The 19,377-nt window shown below is 54.2% G+C and overlaps 1 protein-coding gene across 4 annotated transcripts in view; it reads right to left on the reverse strand.

The window, feature by feature from the left end:
* The window catches only part of SNX19 (sorting nexin 19), a 39,903-nt gene that overhangs the window by 4,680 nt on the left and 15,846 nt on the right, over positions 1-19,377 (reverse strand). For 3 of the 4 annotated variants that reach the window (XM_010986289.3, XM_064482233.1, XM_064482234.1), the window contains 2 exons: positions 1,323-1,507; positions 455-542 (listed from right to left, as the gene is read on the reverse strand). In XM_010986289.3, coding sequence (XP_010984591.2) covers positions 455-542; positions 1,323-1,507 — 273 coding nt within the window. Of the gene's footprint in view, positions 1-454; positions 543-1,322; positions 1,508-1,535; positions 11,523-19,377 lie in introns of those variants that run through there. The other variant, XM_031443364.2, reaches the window with a different exon arrangement.

Raw genomic sequence — 19,377 nt, forward strand, 5'->3', positions numbered from 1 at the left:
CTACCCCGCCGCCCCCCCAGGGGTGCTCAGCACGCCCCGTCCCTTCACTGGAGTCCAGCCCATCCTCCTGTCCTCCTCACACTAAGCAAAGACAACGCTGACCCTAACGCCAGCCACAGCTCTGCGGCGAGGCCAGGAACCCGGGCCGCACGTGCCGCACAGGCCGGGTGCTCCCGCCGGGCTCCCAGGGGCGGGCAGGCGTTAGGCAGAACGAGCCGGGGGCCTGCACTGGGTTCTCTCAAGTGAGCAGTGGCTGCTCCCACACCAGGCTCCCACCCCGGACAACCTGCTCAGAAGCCAGCAGAACGGGCTGTTGGCGGCGCGTATGGACCAGGAGGTCACGCTCTGCTGCCAGGGCCCAGGACGAGGAGGCACGCAGCCCCGCCTCCCCAGCGCGGGCTGTCCACCCGGACACCGGGCGGCCCCGGGCCAGAGACAGCGCAGCCCGGCCCACCTGTCAATGAGCGGCTGCTGCAGCGACTCCAGGACCAGGCTCCAGCCCAGGCGGCACCTGTTCACCCCGAGGATCTCCACTACGACGTCTGGAGAGGAAAACACAGACATGGTTTCGGCGTCACCACCGAGGCCTCAGCGTCTAAGGGGAAGGTCTGCTCAGGGCAGCTGCTCTCTTTAGTCCAACCGGGTCCTTCTGGCACACCTGTACACCACGGAGCCAAACTAAAATCCTCAGACAACAGGGGAAAACTAAGGAAAATGTTTAAGTTAAGTAATAGATAAGAACAGGCCTCAAGAAATCATTGTGTAACCAGTCACTGAAGGGCAGGTGCTTCTGACGGAACAGTTCAGGCTGGAGAGCAGAGGTTCCTAAGAGCAGACACGACTGTCTGGAGCCGCAAGCTCACGACTGCTCCCTGGGCCCCCAGGGCGGCTGCAGCCGACAACTGCCTTCCTCTGCCCTCTGAGAAAACTGTGCAAAGCGAAGGGGAAAACCCTCTTCAGAGTGGGTTTGCTTTTTCTCCTGCTAAGGACCATACAGCCCAATGGCCCCCAGTTACCACACGTAGCTTCTGCAGGACGTACCATTCTCTTCCCTGGTCCAAAATGCCATAAGCTGGCAGAGGCCTGGAAGTCTCCATCCGGTGGGAATGGGCCTGAGACCTGCCCCTGGGACCTTGTCCACCCTCAGCACCACCTGCAGGCCTGGTCCTCCTTCTCAGCCTCAGAAATGCTGTGTCCACAAGGTTTTGAGTCTAGCCACATTCAGGGCCCACTTACACATGGGGAAGGGTGTGGGGTAACAACAGCCAAGCAGGATAAGGGAGGAACGCTTATCAGCATGACCAGTCTCGCTGTCCAGTTACCTGGCAGGACTCCCATCAGGCTCTGCAAAGCCTGCTTCTCAGCAGCCACCTTCTGCTCCTGGGTCCTCACAGGCCGAGGACACTTAGGCAAAACCCCACCAGGCCAGACGGACTCCTGAAGAAGCCGGAGGTACTGCACCCAGCGCCGCGGACTCGTCAGGTTAGCGACCTGCACCTCCAGCCACCTGTGGTGGGAGAGAGAGAAGGGGCAGATGGCCCTGAGGGGAAGGGCACAGCAAGGCGTGAGTCGGGCACAGACGGAACAGGGCAGCCGGCTCTCGCAGGTGACACCAAGCCAGTTCAACCACCTGGGGGCACAGAATCTGAAGGTGAGGAGTAACAGCACTATTTTTATTCACTGAGTGTCTGCTACGAGCTACAGATTGTACCAGGAGTTTTAGAACAGAACACCCCAGGGCCCCGGGCTCTGGGGGAGGCCGCTCCTTTCCAGCTGCCCTCCGGGGCGGAGCACTGTCCCTTCTCAGGAACGCGCACACACGGCCTGCAGAGCGACGAGCCCCTCCGCCGGCCACCCCGTCCACATCAAGTCCCGTGACCCGTCCTTGGGACTCCCTACCCCTGCCCTTGACCCCCAACAGGCCAGGCGGTCTCTGTTCCAGTAGCAGAAGCCTGCTCTTCCGGCAAAACCTGTTTAACCCCACGTCCCCCACGCAGTCCTTCCTGGCCGTTCCAGCCAGAAGGGCGCTCTCTCCTTACCCCGCCTTCGGCACTCAGCTCTACAGCACAGGTGCGGGGTTAGGATCTCTCTTTGGAATAGAAATTATTTTCTCACGTATTCATAGCTGGACTTTCCAACTAACTGTAAGGAAACGAGAGCCCCCACGACCAAAGCTCCCCGGGGGAGGTCTGCGGACCGCCTGGCAGCTGTTCTCACTACAACGAACGTTTCCCTCTTTGTCTTTCTTTCAAAAATGAGCCAATGACCGAGGGGGCAGGTAACGCCAAGCCTGCAGTTCCTGCAGGGCGTTTCGACCTTATTCCTTATTTGTCTCTGCATCTTCCAGAGCAGTATGGTCACCACCTGAGGTTCAGGACGGCAGAGGCCTCCTTGGCACGGCCGCGACTGCAACGAGTGGACCGTCCACCACTCCACTCAGGCATGGAGGGCTCTGGTCCCCACCGCACGGCAGCTCGTGCCATCGCTTCTACACCCGAGTTACTTGTCGCCCATCCAGGAGCAGAGGGGGCTGCCAAGGCAAACTTTATTTAACCTCCACTCTGCCAGACAGTCTGCATTCCACTCAAGCTAGGCATTCCAGCGTTGGGGGCTGCAATCCCCCAAGCCCAGGGCTCACAGATGATTCTAAGAATAGGAAGTCCGAAAGGTAACGGCAGGGCAAGAATGGCAGACATCGATGGAGATCAAGAGCGGCACAAAGCTGCTCCGGCCCCAAATAGCCACCACGATAGTATTGTTATTATTAGGGCCGCATCTCCTTTTCACAGGGCTTTTCATTCAGCAGGCCTAAGACGCTGACAAAAGGGATCCAGGAGCAAGAATGCCTGCTCCTGTTTATAGAAGGGGGTCACGGAGCGGGTGCACTGACCCGAGCAGGCTCTTGGCAGGGGATCAGGTGGTCCAGCTCCTCTTCCCCTCGAGCCGCACACAGTGTGACTTTGCTAAGGTGAATGACGAAGTGACCTGAGGGGGAGGAGGAAGGACTTGAGAGCCAAAAAACCTAAGTCCTCCAAGGAGCCAGGAGGATCCTCAGCAAGAGGCTTCAGCCAGCATTAGTTTCTTGTGCACAGACGCGTCCAATAAGCCACCTGCCCTTACGTCTGTCCCGAGTCAGTAGCGCCTGCGCCTCCACTCTGCGGAGCGAGCTCAGCCCCCACTTGGCCCTTCCCAACTGAGCACAACGCACAGCAGCGCGTCCGGGCACCTGGTCACCCTGGGCGCGTGCTACACCGTGCGGGCCCCATGGCACTGAAGCAGCGGCCATTCGCGGATGGAGACAGGCCCTCGGGCTGCACTGGGCAAGGATGTCCTCTTTGTTCCCTCCCACGGTGACTGAGCTCCTCATGCACACGTGCTGGATGCCAGACAAATATGAGCCCCTGGCAAAATACACATTTATGCACATCTACATGACTGTAACTTATCAAGCTCTAAACGGGAACGTTGGGAAGAGGAACCCAAGTACGAAAACGTAAGAATAAGTGCCCGATGAGGACAAGCCGGCAAGTCAAAGCAGGCTACGGGGGCTGAGCAGAGCTGCTGACAAAGAGCCCCGAGATCTCCAGGCACAGCACCAGCTGCGGTGGAACGGGCACCGCTCCGCACCGTAAGCCCTGCAGCGCAGAGCTCGCCGACAGGAGGCCCTGGAAGAGCCAGTCCAGGAATGTAACCACAGGACCTGTGCAAACCGGAGGACTGAACCAAACTTCACATGTGAAAGGGGAGTCTGGCCCCGAGAGCGGGCGCCGCAGTCCCCGCGCCCCTGCTCTGCCTCACAGCCCGCGGCCCAGGTCGGTGCACCAGACTCCGACCGTCACTCTCCCGGCTTCTCCCCGCCCCGCCTCCCCTCAGAGCGCACAGGCTTCCTCCCGCCTCCTGGGCACCGGGCTGGGCCCGCTTTCACGTCCGAGCCCCAGGCAGCTCGCGGAGACGAGGGGCCGCACTTTTCTGTTCACAGGATTCTGAGGTGTGGGCTTGCCCCACGGACGACGAGCGTCCCAAGCTGGGAGGGGACAGTGGTGAGGCCCACCCCAAGGGACCCACCGCACTGCCGCCACTGCCGCCACTGCCCTGCCCCTCACGGGACACAGCGCAGCCTGTGAGCCACAGGCGGCCCCGACGGTGCCGTCCTGAGCCACAAACGGCCGGGTCCAGGGGTCTGGACCGTCTGCCTCGCCCCGCGCCTCCCACTTAAACCACTGGTAACAACGTGGAGGGCAGGGGTTGCTTCATTCATGACCTTTCTCTCCTTCACCCCCATTTCCCTTCCTTTTATTCCACAGTGAACCTCCAGACACACCACCACGCTGTACCTAACTGTGTGAACCCCTCAGTCCCGAACCCGGGCTGGAGCAGAGGAAGCAAGGAGCCTGGGCCCTGGGGTGTTAAAGAGAGACTGGCCCCTCCTTGGCTCCCTTTTCTCTCTGCTCCACATGGTGTCTTCCTGCTCTTAACCCAGGAGTGAGAAGGTTAAAAAGAAATCTGTGTCTTGAAGCAAAAAGAATGGGCTTTATGTGTCTGCAGTGCAGTGTCTCACAGCAGCCTGTCCAGCATCAGCTTCTGGAGTCTGTTGCTCCCACGATGACCCTGGCAGAGAGCTGAAGTTTCAAGGTGGACACACACGCATCCCTTGGACTATTTACTATTTACAATTTATTTATAAGAAATCATTTACTAAATACAAATGTTATTGTTTATGCAATACAAGATGCATGAGGTAAATATGCTGAAATAAATACGGCAGAGAATAGCCCCAAATAGCACTGGTTTTATTTTCACTACTGTTCCGGCTCTGCTACCTGACTTAGATCTGTCTTCTTCTGCATTCCTATCTTTCTCCCAAAGAAAAGAAGAAAGCAAGCCAGACCAGGCCTGTTCTGTCAGGCCACCTCGGATGATTCTGAGCATCTAGAAGCCCCAAGTACGGGGGGCCCAGAAGAGGCAATAAAGCGAGAAAAAACCAACAACAGACCAACACTGAGACATGCAAGGGCCTCTCTGATGCCAGACGGGGAGGGGGGAGCATGCAGAGACCAGGGCACCTGCTGCACTGGGGGTGCACGTCCAGTCCACGTCCACAGGGGCTGGTCTGAAACAGCTACAGATCAGGGAATGAAGCAGTGGCTAAAAAGGAGACAGTTTAATACTAGGGCTTAAGATGGCACTTCAAGGTCAGCAGAAGGTCGCTTCCCATCAAAACAGCAGAAGCACATCTCCAGAGTAAGGAGAGAAAGCGTTAGGGACCACGTCTAATCTGACCGGCCAAACTCCCTTCACTTCTTTTCCCAGGTTGCCGCTATGGCTGAGCCAAGGAGGGCCCTGAGCGATTACGGCTTAATGGGGAGGGGAGGGGAGAAGAACTGTGAAACAGCACAGAAGACGTCCATGAGAGTGATGGCAGTATTCTAACAAAAGCACCCGCGCAGCCCAAGTGAGAGACCAGGACACTCGTCCCTGCCCCCCTGCATTCAACACCGAGGCGACTGCCCCACGCACACGGCCGGCCAGATGGGCCAGACATGGCTCAAAGGGAAAGAGAGAGAAAGGGGAGATGCGGTTAAAGCTTCTCTCACCGTAAACACATCTACAGATCAGAAGTGTAGATACATTCTGTCACCCTCAGCGCAGGGTTCACTGTCATTTAAGCCACCGGATCATGGCATAGAGTATTTCTCAAACTGTGGGCTGAACAGCAAGAGGGAACAGGTCATCTGCTCTGTGGTCTGTGACAACATTCAGAAACACGTAAATGGAAGTAGGTAAGAAGAGAAATCACACAAGTGCAGCCTTCTGTTCCACGTCTGCGTGACCATGTGGATACAGAAGCTGGGTCTTTGTGTGTGTGTCCACGGGAGGTCATGATGAAAAAGGTGTTTCTTACTGTGAGCTGAAGTAGGAGTTTGGAAAACACTGACATAGTATAAGGAATTAAGAGTTCCAAGAGAAGGAGGAAAAACTCAAGCCACATTTTTAGCCTCTTGGAAACAGGCCCCCCTCCACCCACCCCCAAGCACCCTGTAAAATGAAGTTTGCCAGTGGCTCACACCCAGGTATGTGTTCCATACCCACAGCCCCAGCGCACTCCTTCCAGCAGCTGCTCGGTAAACCAGCAGCCTCCACCTCCAGGGTGGGGAGAAGGGGAGCTTGCGGGCAATGGTGTGGATCCAGAGCGCTTCCCACTCATCGACAAGTTGTTCTCGCCAACTTCACACCTGACAGAAGCCACAGCTCCCTTCCCTGCGATTCCTTTCCCAGGCCTCTGCTTTCCCACTGCGGCCCCTTCTCATGTTTATACATGGTTCCCCATCAGCTCTCGGCTCTAGGCTTCCCGGTCCTACAACCAGCCAGATGCAGGCTGCTGGGCCGTGTCTCAGCATCGCTGCCCTCTGCCTGTGTATCTCGGTTCCCATCCTCTCCTGCCCTGCGCCGGGAGGAGAATGAGGAGGGGATGAACTGCAAGGGCGAGAAGCTCCTGTTTCTGTCTCCCACTGACTGCTGTGAAATCTAAAGCGGTTCACAGGGTCGCACACAACTTCTCTGAGTTTTGCTTTCATGTTTTAAATCCTGGATCCACATCTTTAAACCATGTGCTTCAAGGGAAGATGAAATACTGCCCAAACACCACGATTTAAGAATCTGAGCGCCACAGTTTTATATCTAGCCACGAAAAATTTTTATTGCAGATATAAAATTAATATGTTTTAAGAATTGAAGTATTTTTTATCAAGGAAGTTAAAGAAATCCTCTGTTGAGCCTTAGTGGTTATCCATTCCTATCTCACCAACTCTCACCAACTCATGAATGAAAACACTGAGAAAAAAGGGATTATTTGTAGCAAAGGCTTACAGACACATACAGCTTTAGAGCTGGAAGGGAGAGTTCACCCCTGTCCAGCCTCCTCCCCAGGCAGAACTCCCCTGTGTAATATCGTGGCAGAGCCAGGGGCTCTGGCCTGGGAATCCAGAGTTGGGCTTTTATCCTAACTCTGCCACCAACTAGGAATGCGCCTTTGGGGAAGTTACTTGATTCCTGAAAAGGATAATTTCAGTGCGTTAGGGATGCTTCTCAAAGATGGGCCACCAAAGCCTGCCTCTTCGTAACTCCTGGTCATTGCTCCTACTTCTGCCCTCAGAAGTTTAACAGGAGATATTAAAGCTACTAGGTCAAAGTTCTTTCAAAAGACAACACTTTGCACTTTTAAATTCAGCTCTTATTTCTCTGCTAAGTCCCCTCCACAAGCTATACACCCTTGATTCTACCGACCTCAGAGCTGAGTACGCAGAAGACTCTCAATATCAGACGAGTGAAGGAGAGAAAGGAACCATTCCCCACCCTGGTTCCATCCTCGGGCTGTGTGCTGCTTTGTCAGAGTCTCTTAAAATGGAGGACCCAGAACCCAAACGCAACCTCCAGATGTGCCCTGAGCAGCAAAGAATGCAGAGGACCAGTGCCTTCCTTGATCCAGACACCATACTTCTATTAATACAGTCAGAAGGCGGAGTTGCCTTTTTGGGCACACACATCAAAGCACGGACTCACACTGAGTCTGCAGCCAGCTGGAGCCTTAGGCCCACGTATGCACCTTAACAGAAAACCACGTGCCCCTCTGCTAGGCCTCAGCTTGCCCTTTTGTGCTTGTGTAATTTTAAAAATCTGAATTCTGAGTTACAGTATTTACTTCTATTTAATTCCATCTTGTTTGTTTTAGATTATCATTCTAAACTTTCTAAATCTTTCTGAATCTTGACTTGTGTCATCTGAAATATTAATTATACCGCTAAGATTAGAGTTACTTGCAAATTTACTGATGGTCAGGATAAGTACAATGCAGCGCTCTGTCACTGGAAACCACCCTTCGGGCTCTCAACCTGTTAGACACTTGGACTGAAGACACCCAACTAACAATGGGACATTTAGAAGTGCCACAGTCCAGGCCACGTACCTCCATGTGGACATTATAAAAACGTGGCACAAGCCTGAAGAAATTCACAGACAGCAGACACACCAGCGCACCCCTCTCACTGAATGGCCCGAGCGTCCCGCTGAGGGAAAGAAGCCACGCTCACCAGGCAGGCGGGTGCCCGCGGAACGTTCTCTGGCTTCTAGGGCTCGCTGTTTCCCTTCCCGAGTGTTCACAAAACATATCTAATCACTGGCTTCAGAAATTTCAAAAGATAAATGTCAGGGTCAGGGACCTGTATCCTTTGTTTAAAGGCCAGACATCCGTCCATCTCCACCCCAGCCCGTCTCCAGATGAAAACTTTCTTAATGATCTGGGTCTTCAAAGATGAATACAAATGCTTTCAACTCACCCACGTCAGGAACACGAGTTTTAAAGCAGACTGAATGCTCTCTTATTACTTTCATTCCTATTTCAGTCTTAAATTCTCGTTTACTCATGTTTGCTCAATTCTTCTTGTTAGACCATTTTCCTTTATGGAAAAACCAGAAATTAAATAGCCTAGCAAACAGTAGACCAAGTCATTGTTGAATAAATCAATGAGTTCTCAATATAACTAGTTAACACTACGGCGTCTGTACCAGACAGCTGACCTATATTTTCCTTTGTTCTTGCTTTTAATACGTGTTTTTTTTAAAAAAAAGTCTTCCCGCGAACAACTGTCCACAACATCAGCTCCTTCTGAGCTCAGGCTCACCAGACACCATTCTCGCCCGCCATGAGGCCTGCTCTGTGCACTGCGCACGCGTGCCCGCCTGCTTCTCACGGACGTCCACCTGTAGTCTGATCGCAGGCAAACCACCCTCGTGTCGCTGGATGCTGGTTCTCCTCCTTCCTCGCTGGAATCTTCTTTTAACTGGTTTGTTCCACTTACTCCACACATACTGGCTGAGCTCCTTGTAGCGGCCAAATGACTAGGAGTGTAAGGGTTTGGGGGCGGGGCTCTCGCTTCGTTTTGACATCTTCCTGGGCGCTTACTGTAACAGTGCCGTTCAGGTAATAAGCTGTCAAATATTTACTGAATGAGTTCAACCTTATTTCAGAACTCTCAGGGATAACTTCCAGCGTTAGAACTCTTAGTAAGAAAATGTAAAAACCTTTCCTCTGAACCAGCTTCACAGTTAACTATTCATCCCACGTTTTCCTTTTTCTTCCAGAGACAGAACTTGCGGACAGAAGAAAAGATGCAAGTACAATCTGCCCCTTCCCCATCAGGTTTTCTTTCAAAAATCTCAAAATTATTAGAAGTACAGTCCACGCTCCCTCCCGTCATCATTTATTTTTGCACAGAAGTAGGCCCTAACCTACCAATTTAATAAGTAACCAGACTCACCACCACAACTCAGATACCCTGCTCAGAAAGACAGCAGCCCTTCTGTCGGCCCACAAGGCAGACAGCCAGTCCCTGGGGTCTCCTTTTCCCTGCCCCAGTCCACCAGCCCCCGCAACCACATCGGTATTCAACACTTACGACTCTGGGTGACCGTGCCCCGACACCCCCTCTGGTAGCACATTGGCCCTTTCTGTCTGCGGCGGTGATCCTGGCTGAGGTCCCCATCATTTCACTATCAGTATAACCCTTTCCTAACTTGTTTCCTGGCTCTAACGCTGCCTCAGTCAGTCCTCCACGGCACTACTGAAGCGATTTTTCTGAGTTACAAAGCTGATCGTGTCATCGCCCATTTAAATTTTCTAAATGGCTTCCCATTTGAACGTGCTTGTGTGTTTGTGTGTGTCAGAGAAAGACTCCTTTGGGTCCTCTTAAAAAATCCCCCAGACGGGGGCGGAACCCTCTGTTCCCTGAAGGGTGCAAGGGCTCTGTGTGAGTCGCGCCCACCGCGCCTTCCGCGCGCTCTCGGCCGCTCTGGCCACACGGCGCGCTCCCATCACACCTCAAGGTCCCCCCGCTGCCTTCAGTGCTCCGTTCTCCAGTCAGCGCGCGGTGTGCCTTCACCCTTTCCGCCCCCCCTCAGACTCACCTCCTCTATAAACCTTCCCCGGGTCTCTTACAGCTGATTACTCAGTCCCTTCTCCGAATCGTACACAGGTCTTTCTAAAGAACTTCACACGGTAACTCCCTATCTGTGAGGCTGCATCTCCAACTGAGCGGGGAACTTAGGGAAGGAACGTGGGGTCTTTTTTGTATTTTAATCACTTAACATGAGTGCCTGGCACACAGCAGGTGATCAGCGTGTATTAGTCACTAAGTGAGTCAGCGCTGTAAAGGGACGACCCTGCTCGCACGGTGTGGCCCACAGCGCAGACACAGCTGTGCGGAAGGCAAACGTCCCGACCCACGAAGCAGCACGAGGACAGTGAGCTGACTGTGGGCTTTCGGAGGAGGACGGTAACAGGTTAAAACAAAGCAGACGATCTAGAAACCCTTTGTATCTGGCATTTTATACGTATTTATGGAAACGTTTGGCAGATTAATTTTCCTAACAATCTTCTGTTTAGGCTCATATTAAAATTAAACTGTGGCCCAACACACCAGCTGTAGGGTGATGTTACAAGTACACTGGGTAAGGAGTCAGCTGAGCTGGAATTAAGAATTCCTTGTGAATAATCCACGCACTCACACCTGGTCACGCCCTCCCCTGGCAGGGGAGACAGGCGGGAGGCAGGGAGGGCCAGCTGTGCTCTGGACCCTGCACACCCCGCGGGCCCTGGAGAGGGGACCACTGCCACACTGTGTTTTTGTCAGTTTTCCTGGGAGATAGGCCCAGAGGATACAAGAGACTGAAGTCAGACAGAAGCAAAAGGGCTGTGAGGACCGTGAGGCACACTTGTATTCTGGGGGTGCCCCAGTGGACGGAGCAGCAGCGAACTGACTCCAGCCCCTTACTTGAAACTAGTGAGAAGAAAAGAAGGGAGCAGAATGTTCACGCAAGAAGTGGCCCAAAGCAGCAGTCAGACTACCTTTTCAACAAATGCAGAAGAGGGAGACACCTGGCGGTTCTGTGTTCACTGGAAAAATGAGACTGACTGCGAGGACCTTTAGAAACCTGTTCTAGATCTGAGCGCTGTGACACTCAGGATTCCAGTTTCAAAGATTATCACACAAATCTAGCACCCACCACGGCCTTCAGAGCAGCCTTTCTCAGCCCCACACCGCGCTGCTACCCACGCACCACGGTCCAGCTCCGAGAAAGCAGAGCTGCCGGAGCGCAAAGCCGGGCAAAGTCAGGCGCACATTCTGCCTGTCATCTGTTCGGTCCAAGTAAAAGCAGCAGCAGGAAGTCTTCTCACAACCTGTGGCTCCCTGTGTCTCTGCAACCGTCGTGTCTCTGCTCCAAGCCAGAGAGAGTCCTGTCAGGAAGAGGCCACCACAGCTTTCACCCCAATACTGCACATCAGAGGGGCCGGCCCCCTTCTGGAGAAGAGAAACTCGGCAGCCAGCGGAGCCACAAGGGTCACAGCGCGTGCTGTGACAGGCAAGCAGCCCCGCAGCCTGGCTGCTCAGAAGTCGAATGGACTCTCTGCAACTGGCCTCCTTCTTAACAAACGGACGACTTCTTGCCTTGACTGCTTCCCAAAGTCACTGAGGTCAAATGAGAGAAAGAGAACATTTTGAATGTGCTTGTGTGTTTGTGTGTGTCAGAGAAAGACTCCTTTGGGCCTCTTAAAAAACCCCACCAGGTCCAGGAACTAAACGATGACAGGTCCCGGAGTGAACCGCGCACTTGGTGCCTCAGTTTCCCCTCAGGCTCAGGGAGGGAGACGTCAGAACAATGAACCATTCTGTGCTGAGCATTTACAGAGACGGGGGAGGGGACCGTGGGGGGAGGGGTAACTGGAAGACAGTATCTCAGAACTCTTCCTAAAGCTAGACCTACCTATTGTAAACGATGATGCCATCCCTGCAGGGGCTCAGGGTTCATGCCGCCACCGTTCTCTTCTTTCCTTGGCTCCCATGGCCAGAACAGCAAGCCTGGCTTGTTCTCAGGCACCAGGTAGCTACCCTGACCCTTTCCTGTCTCAGCACCCAGGGTAGGGAGGCGGTGGGAAAGGGGAGGCTGAGTAAAATGCCCACCCGTCCCGATGAATACTGTGTCTGGTGGCAGGTGAAGGTCAGGGAAGGGGAGGAGAACCCTTAAGGCTGGAGCCCTTGGCAGGGGGGCAGGACCCGACGCAGGGCAGCAGCAGGAGCTGAGCCGCGACTTTACAGCCAGACCCTGCTGTTCCGGTGACTCACCTCACAGGGAGCTGTCCAGGCTCCCTCTGCTCGGGGCAAAAACCATCACTACAGGGGCGGGGGGCAGAGGGGAGCGGAGGAGGGGGAGGTGACACGGGGTATGTGCTCCACTTGACAGGCCGGGCCCCAGCGTCCGCAAATCCTAGCGATCACAGGTTCAGAGGGCGCTCAGCCACGTGAGGAAGAGAGGCTCAGGGATGTATTTAAGTAAGCAGACATGGCAGAGGAAGCCTCGAAGAGAACGAAGCACAGGCCTCAGACAGAGACGTCGAAGCTAAGACAGCAGGACAGACACTGGGAGGAGCAGGGGAAGGAAAGCGAGCATCATGAAGAGAACCACCTCCGGGAGAAGGACCACCCCAGGGCGCGAACTGTCCACAGGCTGGATTTTAAAACCTTTCCTAACAGAAGGCACGGAGCGTGCAGGACGCAGCTGTGACGGCGCCAGAGTCTCCGCAGAGGAGAGGTTTTGGAGGTGCCCCTGTGGCTGGAAATGAGGAGGGCGAGGCAGAGGGACCACCCTGAAGCCGCAGGTACACAGCACACCCACCGCATCTGCACAGCTTCCACGCTTGCTGGGGGTGGCTGAACTGCCCCCGGGAAAGCCTTCTGTGCCATAACCGTGTCAGTGCTGGGTTACAGTGTGCTTCCCCCAGTCCTGCTCCCTCCCTGCCCCAGTACCCGGACACTCGACGAAGTCTCTGTCTCAAGACAGAGGCAAAGAGGCACTGACCGGTGGCTGTGTCTCCAAACCCAAGTTGACAGGAAAAAGCCAAGTGACCCCACCCCTGGCTGAAAGCAGGCTGACAAGACCCCCAGTACCAGCGAAATCCAGCGCTGACAACCTGCCTCGGGGAGGTGTGTGCCTAGGCCTCTGGCCTCCAAAAAGGCCTTGAGTTCAGGGCAGCGAGCTTACAGAGGGTGCTGCCGACAGTTTTCAATTTCAGATGCCCGGCTGATTTTATCAGCCACAGACTCTGTTCACTCTGTGTTCCTGAGTCAAAACTGCTCTCAACAAATCAGCTCCAGCACCGAACCCTCAAGAGGTGGGATACGCTCCAACGGGCGTCTTCTGGGGACACGCTGCTCAGAGAAGCAAGTGCTCGCTGAAGACTAGTCAGAGCAGAGGGGGAAGGGTGAAGGGGCAGACGCTGGGCTGGTCTCAAAGTCAGTGGCCTGAAGCAGAGGTCAGGTAAGTAGCCCTGAGCCATGGAGCAGGATGGCGAATGGTTTCCATGACTGTCACCACCAGGGCAAGGGCCTATAGCCGCAAAATAAACACGGCTGCCGCAAAAGAGGAGGTGAATGGGTACTGCTTACCCTGCAGCGCCACCTGGTGCCCAGAGGGAGAATCCCTGCCCTGACGCTCCCCCAAGTGGCCGCAGCTGGTGGGCTTTCCACGATGCAGTGAACAAAACAAAAAGACCCCCGCCCCGCCGCCCCACTGTGTGCCTGCGCGCACACACTCAGAAGGGGGCCCCCTGAGAGTATTCAAAACATGCTTAAAGGGCACTTTTATTTACAAGTAGAAGTAATGTCCTTCCCCCTGTTTAAAAACGTTTCAGCGCCTGGAATGCTCTTTGCTCTAAACCAGTCTAAGTGATTCCTATCTCGCAAGGGTCGGCTTTAAACACCGACTTTCCTCTATAAATCCCACCTCACATTTACCCCCAAGAATCCGCATGAGCTCTTCCTGTGTTTGCCGTCTATCCTGCGTCACCTGGCCTCGCGCTGTTCAGCATTTCTAACTGATCCTTAGGGGTTCTCGCTTCCCTCGGGCTGAGAGGACCTGAGAGGAGAAACGGGGCTCACCAGGTCTGAAGGGCTAGCTCCCCACAAGTCCTTAAGTGCACACTGGCATCAAAGCTCACACAGGCTTTACAAAAATTATTTGTAAAGAGGTCACCAAGCAAACTAAATAAAGTTAGCTTCCTAGAAAGAAAGGAAGAAGGTCGGGAGTACCTGGGCGAAGGGGCAGCTCCCTGGTTCTGAAGAAACTGCATTTCTGCTCTCGATGTGACTCGGGAGATTGAAGTGGGTACGTAAGGAAGACAGGATGGCGCGTGGAGGGCTAACGTGAAGGCAGGGACCCTGCCTTGAAGGATGCAGAAAAGACCATCGGTCGGTCCCACAGGGTCTGTGCTGTTACAGATCACAGCGCAAGCTCACTAGAAAGCCCTCTCAAAAACCCACTGAGATGCCCCGTATTATCCACCCTGCATCAGCTGTGTCACTGCCCAGCGAGTAAGTCCTCAAGGGGATGGCCCACGGAACCTGCTGAAGGCCGAGCGCTCACGCTACCGAGCGCTAGCAGGTGGCAGGGACGCATCGAGGGCTCCACCCGCCTTCATGCGCCAGTCCCACCTGGAGACTCACTCAGGTAAAGGGAGGTTAAGTGGCTTGTTCTAAGTCACACAGGAAGCCTCCAAACAGGACTGGGACTTAGACCCGCCTGGCCCAAAGCCCGTATCTTACTCCCCACGTGGCAGGAAAGAGGCTGAGATGCCTGCAGAGGGCGAGCTCAGGTGGGCCTCACAGCGGGAGGCCCCTGGTGGCAGAGGGCACGGTGTTGTCCTGGAAAGGAGAAAGCCCCCGGGGTGGGAGATGGCCCACGGCCTGGGAACAGGAGCTGCCCACGCAGGGCTGGCTGAGGGGTGTGTAAGGGAGATGCTGTGACATTTGGGTTTCCTGCCCCTGGCAGCGCTGAGGAGCCCCTGAGAGTCTCACTAGTGCTGAGGAGAGGGGCTGATTCAGCTGGAAGGGTGTGTGATGCCCATTAATTTGATGAAAATTTGTGAAGTGCCTTTCATGTACACAGGCAAGTGCCTACAACAGGACGGAGTCACAGTCCCTGCCCTCAAGACGCTCACAGTCCGGAACTGTCCTCCGAAACTGGCTTAGGCTCCTGTTTGCAGTCACAGATGGGTAAGAGGTAGCAATAACCTGACTCGGAAAAAAAAGATTTTTAAACGTAAATATTCCACGACATTCTGTTTTTTTCTTAACTGCTACCAATTCTGTATCTTTGTTTGAGTGTATGAGAATCCCCCCCCTCCCAGAGCCAGTGAGCTACCACCAACCTGCTACAACCTTGAAGTTGTGTTCAAGTAGAAACTGTCAGTACACGACAGGAGAGGCACGATGTCTTTATCCTAAGATGGGTGCAGAGTGAGAGACACCCGAGAAATACAAGAGGGAGGCCACTCATACAAATGGAGGCTGCTGGGGCCCATCCTGGCCCAGTCCATTAGCCCCTTGTCAGGGTCTAATGCAGGAGGCACAGGACACGTAACGTTCCTCTTCCCCAAGGAAGCACAGCGCAGCCTGAGCAAAGCCACTGCTACAAACCACAGATTTCAGCCCCTCTGAAACCAGCCTGGGTCTAGACTTTGAAGACCAGGAGATAATCCATCAGGACAATTTGAAAACTTAGTCTGAGATAACTTTGTATCTTGGGGCTTTTGCAAAAGTATGTATTTTTCTACAGAAGCTACGCATAGGAAGAGATCAGGTATAAGACACCACAAGGCCCTAGAGCTGAACTCAAAGAAAGAGACATTATGGAGCAAAGGAAAAAGCCATAACCTGTGTTTCCTGAGAATCTCTGAATCTTAACCCTGATCATCTTTTCCTGTTTGAGAACAGGATGCAGAACAGACACACCAAAGGCGCACATACCACTTCTGGCCCGAGCATCCCTTAGGAATGAAAGACAGATGAAGATGAATTTATATGCTACCATCACACCCATGTGTCCCTGAGGCCAGTCAGATGGAAAGTAAGAGACACTAGACGGACACAAGGCACAGGGACTCCCAGGGAGGCCGAGTCCAGGGGCGCTGCTCTGCGAGGACGCCTGCACGCTGGGGAGGCAGTCGGGGGACGGACGGTGCACGGCTGAGGCCAGGACCACTTCGGTGGAACCCTGGGTGTGGCGCTTACTAGTGCTAGGATTCTGGGAAGGTTATTTAATCGGTACCTCTTTCCTCACTTACAAAACGTACGTCTCTCTCACAGAACTGCGCTGCACGTTAGCACACAAAGCCCACAGCTGCCCCGGTACAGCTAGTACTTAGTAAGCATCAGTTCCTTTTCTGTTGCAACTGCCCGTGCCCTGTCGGTGGCGGGCCTGGAGCTCCCCACAGCACAGAGCCAGTGTCACAGCGACCCTTTATCCATCTGCTACGTGGACCGTCCACCAAGCAAGAGGCCCCTGGCTGGGCTCCACGCAGGACCCGGGAGCGACCTAAGCGGGTAGGAGACACAGAAGAGCTCAGGCCCGTCCGCCCGTCTCCGCCCCTGAGGGCGAAGAGCGCCTCCCCGGGCAGCGCAGCACCATCCACGGCCCTCCCCTGACCGCTCCTGGGCGATGGTCTGCAGAGCCCCCTGTTCTGAGAAACCGATTCCACGGCCCGGCACCAGGCCCAGAGCTCGCCATTTCATCTCCTCCTGGACGCTCTGCTTGCTGACTTCCCTAACCTGGCACGTTCTTTTCTCCTTCTTCCTCTCTGTCTACTTCCTGACTTCACATACTTTTCCACTTTCTTTTGCCCACAGATCACAGAATTTTCTTTTTTCCCAACTCTCCTGCCTCTCTATTCCATTTCCATGTGCCCTCAACACACACACACACACACACCCCTCCACTCACTCTTTAAGAAACCCTGACGCAGATGCCAGGAATGTGTCTGCTGCCCTTTTGACACAGAGTCTGCTGCCATCTCTGGGGCCACGGCGGGGGCAGAGCCACGGGCCGTGGCATTCGTGTACTCCACTGCTAGCCTGGCTCATATTTTTGTCATGGCTTTGCTCTGGGCATCCAGGCAAGGAGCTGGGCCAGCTTCTCCTCATTCCTTCACTCTGCATCAGGACCCCATAATAGTCTCAGCCCTCACCTTGGCCAGATCTTCCTGCCCCACACCTCCCGCTACCAGTGGCGTACGGTACATCTGCGCTCCTGCCCTCCAGCCCCGCCTGCGTCTGAGTCCTCGTCCAGCTTCCTAAACCTGCCTCTGATGCATGCGGGCACACGGGCGGTGTCTCCTGTTTTCGGACACGAGCGGTCTGCGTAACTGATCCACTCCTTGGCTTAGACTGCCACCCCCACCCCTCTCCCCTCCCTTTGACTCTAATTCCAATGAGGAATGCTCCTGCTTACATAATCGGACGTTCCCAGCACGGAAGCTGACATACGAGGTCAGGCGCGCATGCGTGCAGGACTTCCCTTTGACTTAACAATGCCTTTTTTGGGCATCTGGCTCCTCTTCAGCGCCCTTCCCCGACTCTCTCCACACTATCAACAGTCAAGGGAGATTTACGTAGCCTGGCTCGGATCAGAGCTCTTCCAACCTTGGCTTAGAAGGAGGGCCATTAGGTTGAATTTACTCTTTTTTTCCCCTTGCAGGCCAGGGACTGGGGGTGGGCTGGGGGGCAGGGAGATCAAGCACAGGCGAGAGAGGGCCGAAGTAAGAGCATCTGCTCCGGGCTGGGGAGTCCCAGGCAGCCCCGGCAGTTGTATACAGGTCTTTTAAGGGCGCAAGGAGAATGCACAAAGCTGAAAGCAGAAGTGATTAACTTATCTCCTTGCAGATGATAATGCTGGAGCTTGGAAAATGATGACATTTTAAAAAGGAGATGCATCTACATCCAGATGGCTGTACCATCCCTGACGGCCAAACTGCAGTGTGGTCAAGATGACCAGCGAGGCGGCAGGGACTGCCCGGGGCCCGGTATCCTCCTCTTTGAAGTGCAGATCTTAAAGAGAGCCCAAGTATGCTGCAAAAGGACACAGTTCAGACACTTGTGGTTTCAGAGAGAGAACAAACATGCTGCCTCCTGGGCCGCAGTCACGGGGGACAGCCTCAGGGAGGTCAGCCCTGGGCAGGGCTGGGGCCACACCGGGCCTCCCTGGGGGCAGTGATGAGCGGTGGACGGGGGAGGTGCTGCAGTTTGGCGAGATATCACATTCCAGCTTCTTTGCTTAGCAAAGCACATAAAGCCAAAGAATGTAACACTGCATGAACCTCTTTTTAAAAATAAAAAACGCACGCTGTTTGTTCAGGGAACAAGTAACACGGGCTGACTTCAGGGTGCTGCAGGGTGCTGTGTGACGTGCGGGTGTGTGTGTGTGTGTGTGGAAGTGCAGTTCCCGTCTCACAAACTGACAGACAGTCCCCACCTGGGGAACGTATACGGCTCTGAGTCAATGATTTCTGGGCTCGCTCTTACGCCTTCAAATTACACGGCAAGAGTCTGATCCTGAGAGACAGTCACTACAGCTGAGCAGCAGACAAATGGGTTCAAGCTGTGCCTGTGGTATACTTACCAAACAGCCACAATCTACGGAGGTCTCAGTTTCCGCATCTTTGAAATGGGGATCATAATACCTCTCACAGGGCTCCGGAGGGGATGAAATGACCCGCTTACAACGTTCAGCACAGTGTATGCACCAGGTAAACTCCCAGCCAGAGCTTGCTGGGTGGTAAATCCTGAAGCTGACAAGACCAGTGTCTACACTCTGGACCCTGAAGTAAGCCCTGTCTGCTCCACGTGTCCCACGCGCAGGCGCTTGCTGCTGCGAGCCCGTGGGCCGCCGGCGCCAGGCCCTCTGAGCCTCTGGGGGGCGCTGGGGTCCTCTCCCCGGACACCCATGGCTTCTTGACCGTTCCCTCACGGAAGCTTCAAAACCAGTGTGAACCCCGCATAAGACATTTGAGAGGAGGCCCATGTAAACCATTAGAAGGATGGGAACGATGCTTTATAGAGAGAGAGACTGACAGAAAGGCCGTGACAGGGAGGGACAGGACTCCTCACTTAATTCTCGTTTGTCTGCAGCAGCTTGGGGTGAGAAACACAAGCGCTGTGTTTCTATTTCTGTTGCAGCTCATGCAAAACCAAAAGGACTTCATGAAGAAAGTCTGATTAGACGTCAGAACTTTCTGACAGGAAGGGGTATGAGACAACTCAGTGAACACCAAGTCTTCACCTGGAAATGTCCATGATGAACACAGGTCACAGACCACAGATGCAAGGAGTTTTCTAAAAGTAACTAGCCACAAAGTTCTGTTCGTGCACAATACTCATACTGGCTTCCCTCAAACTTACTAAAAACAGTAAGAATTTTCCCCCTTTAACAAAAAGATGCCACCCAATTTTTTAAAAAAGTGGAAAGAGAAGAAAGTCGAGGGAAGCTCGGCTGCAA

The sequence above is a fragment of the Camelus dromedarius genome, chromosome 34 (genome assembly GCF_036321535.1).
Source record: "Camelus dromedarius isolate mCamDro1 chromosome 34, mCamDro1.pat, whole genome shotgun sequence".
In the NCBI taxonomy this organism is placed as follows: domain Eukaryota; kingdom Metazoa; phylum Chordata; class Mammalia; order Artiodactyla; family Camelidae; genus Camelus; species Camelus dromedarius.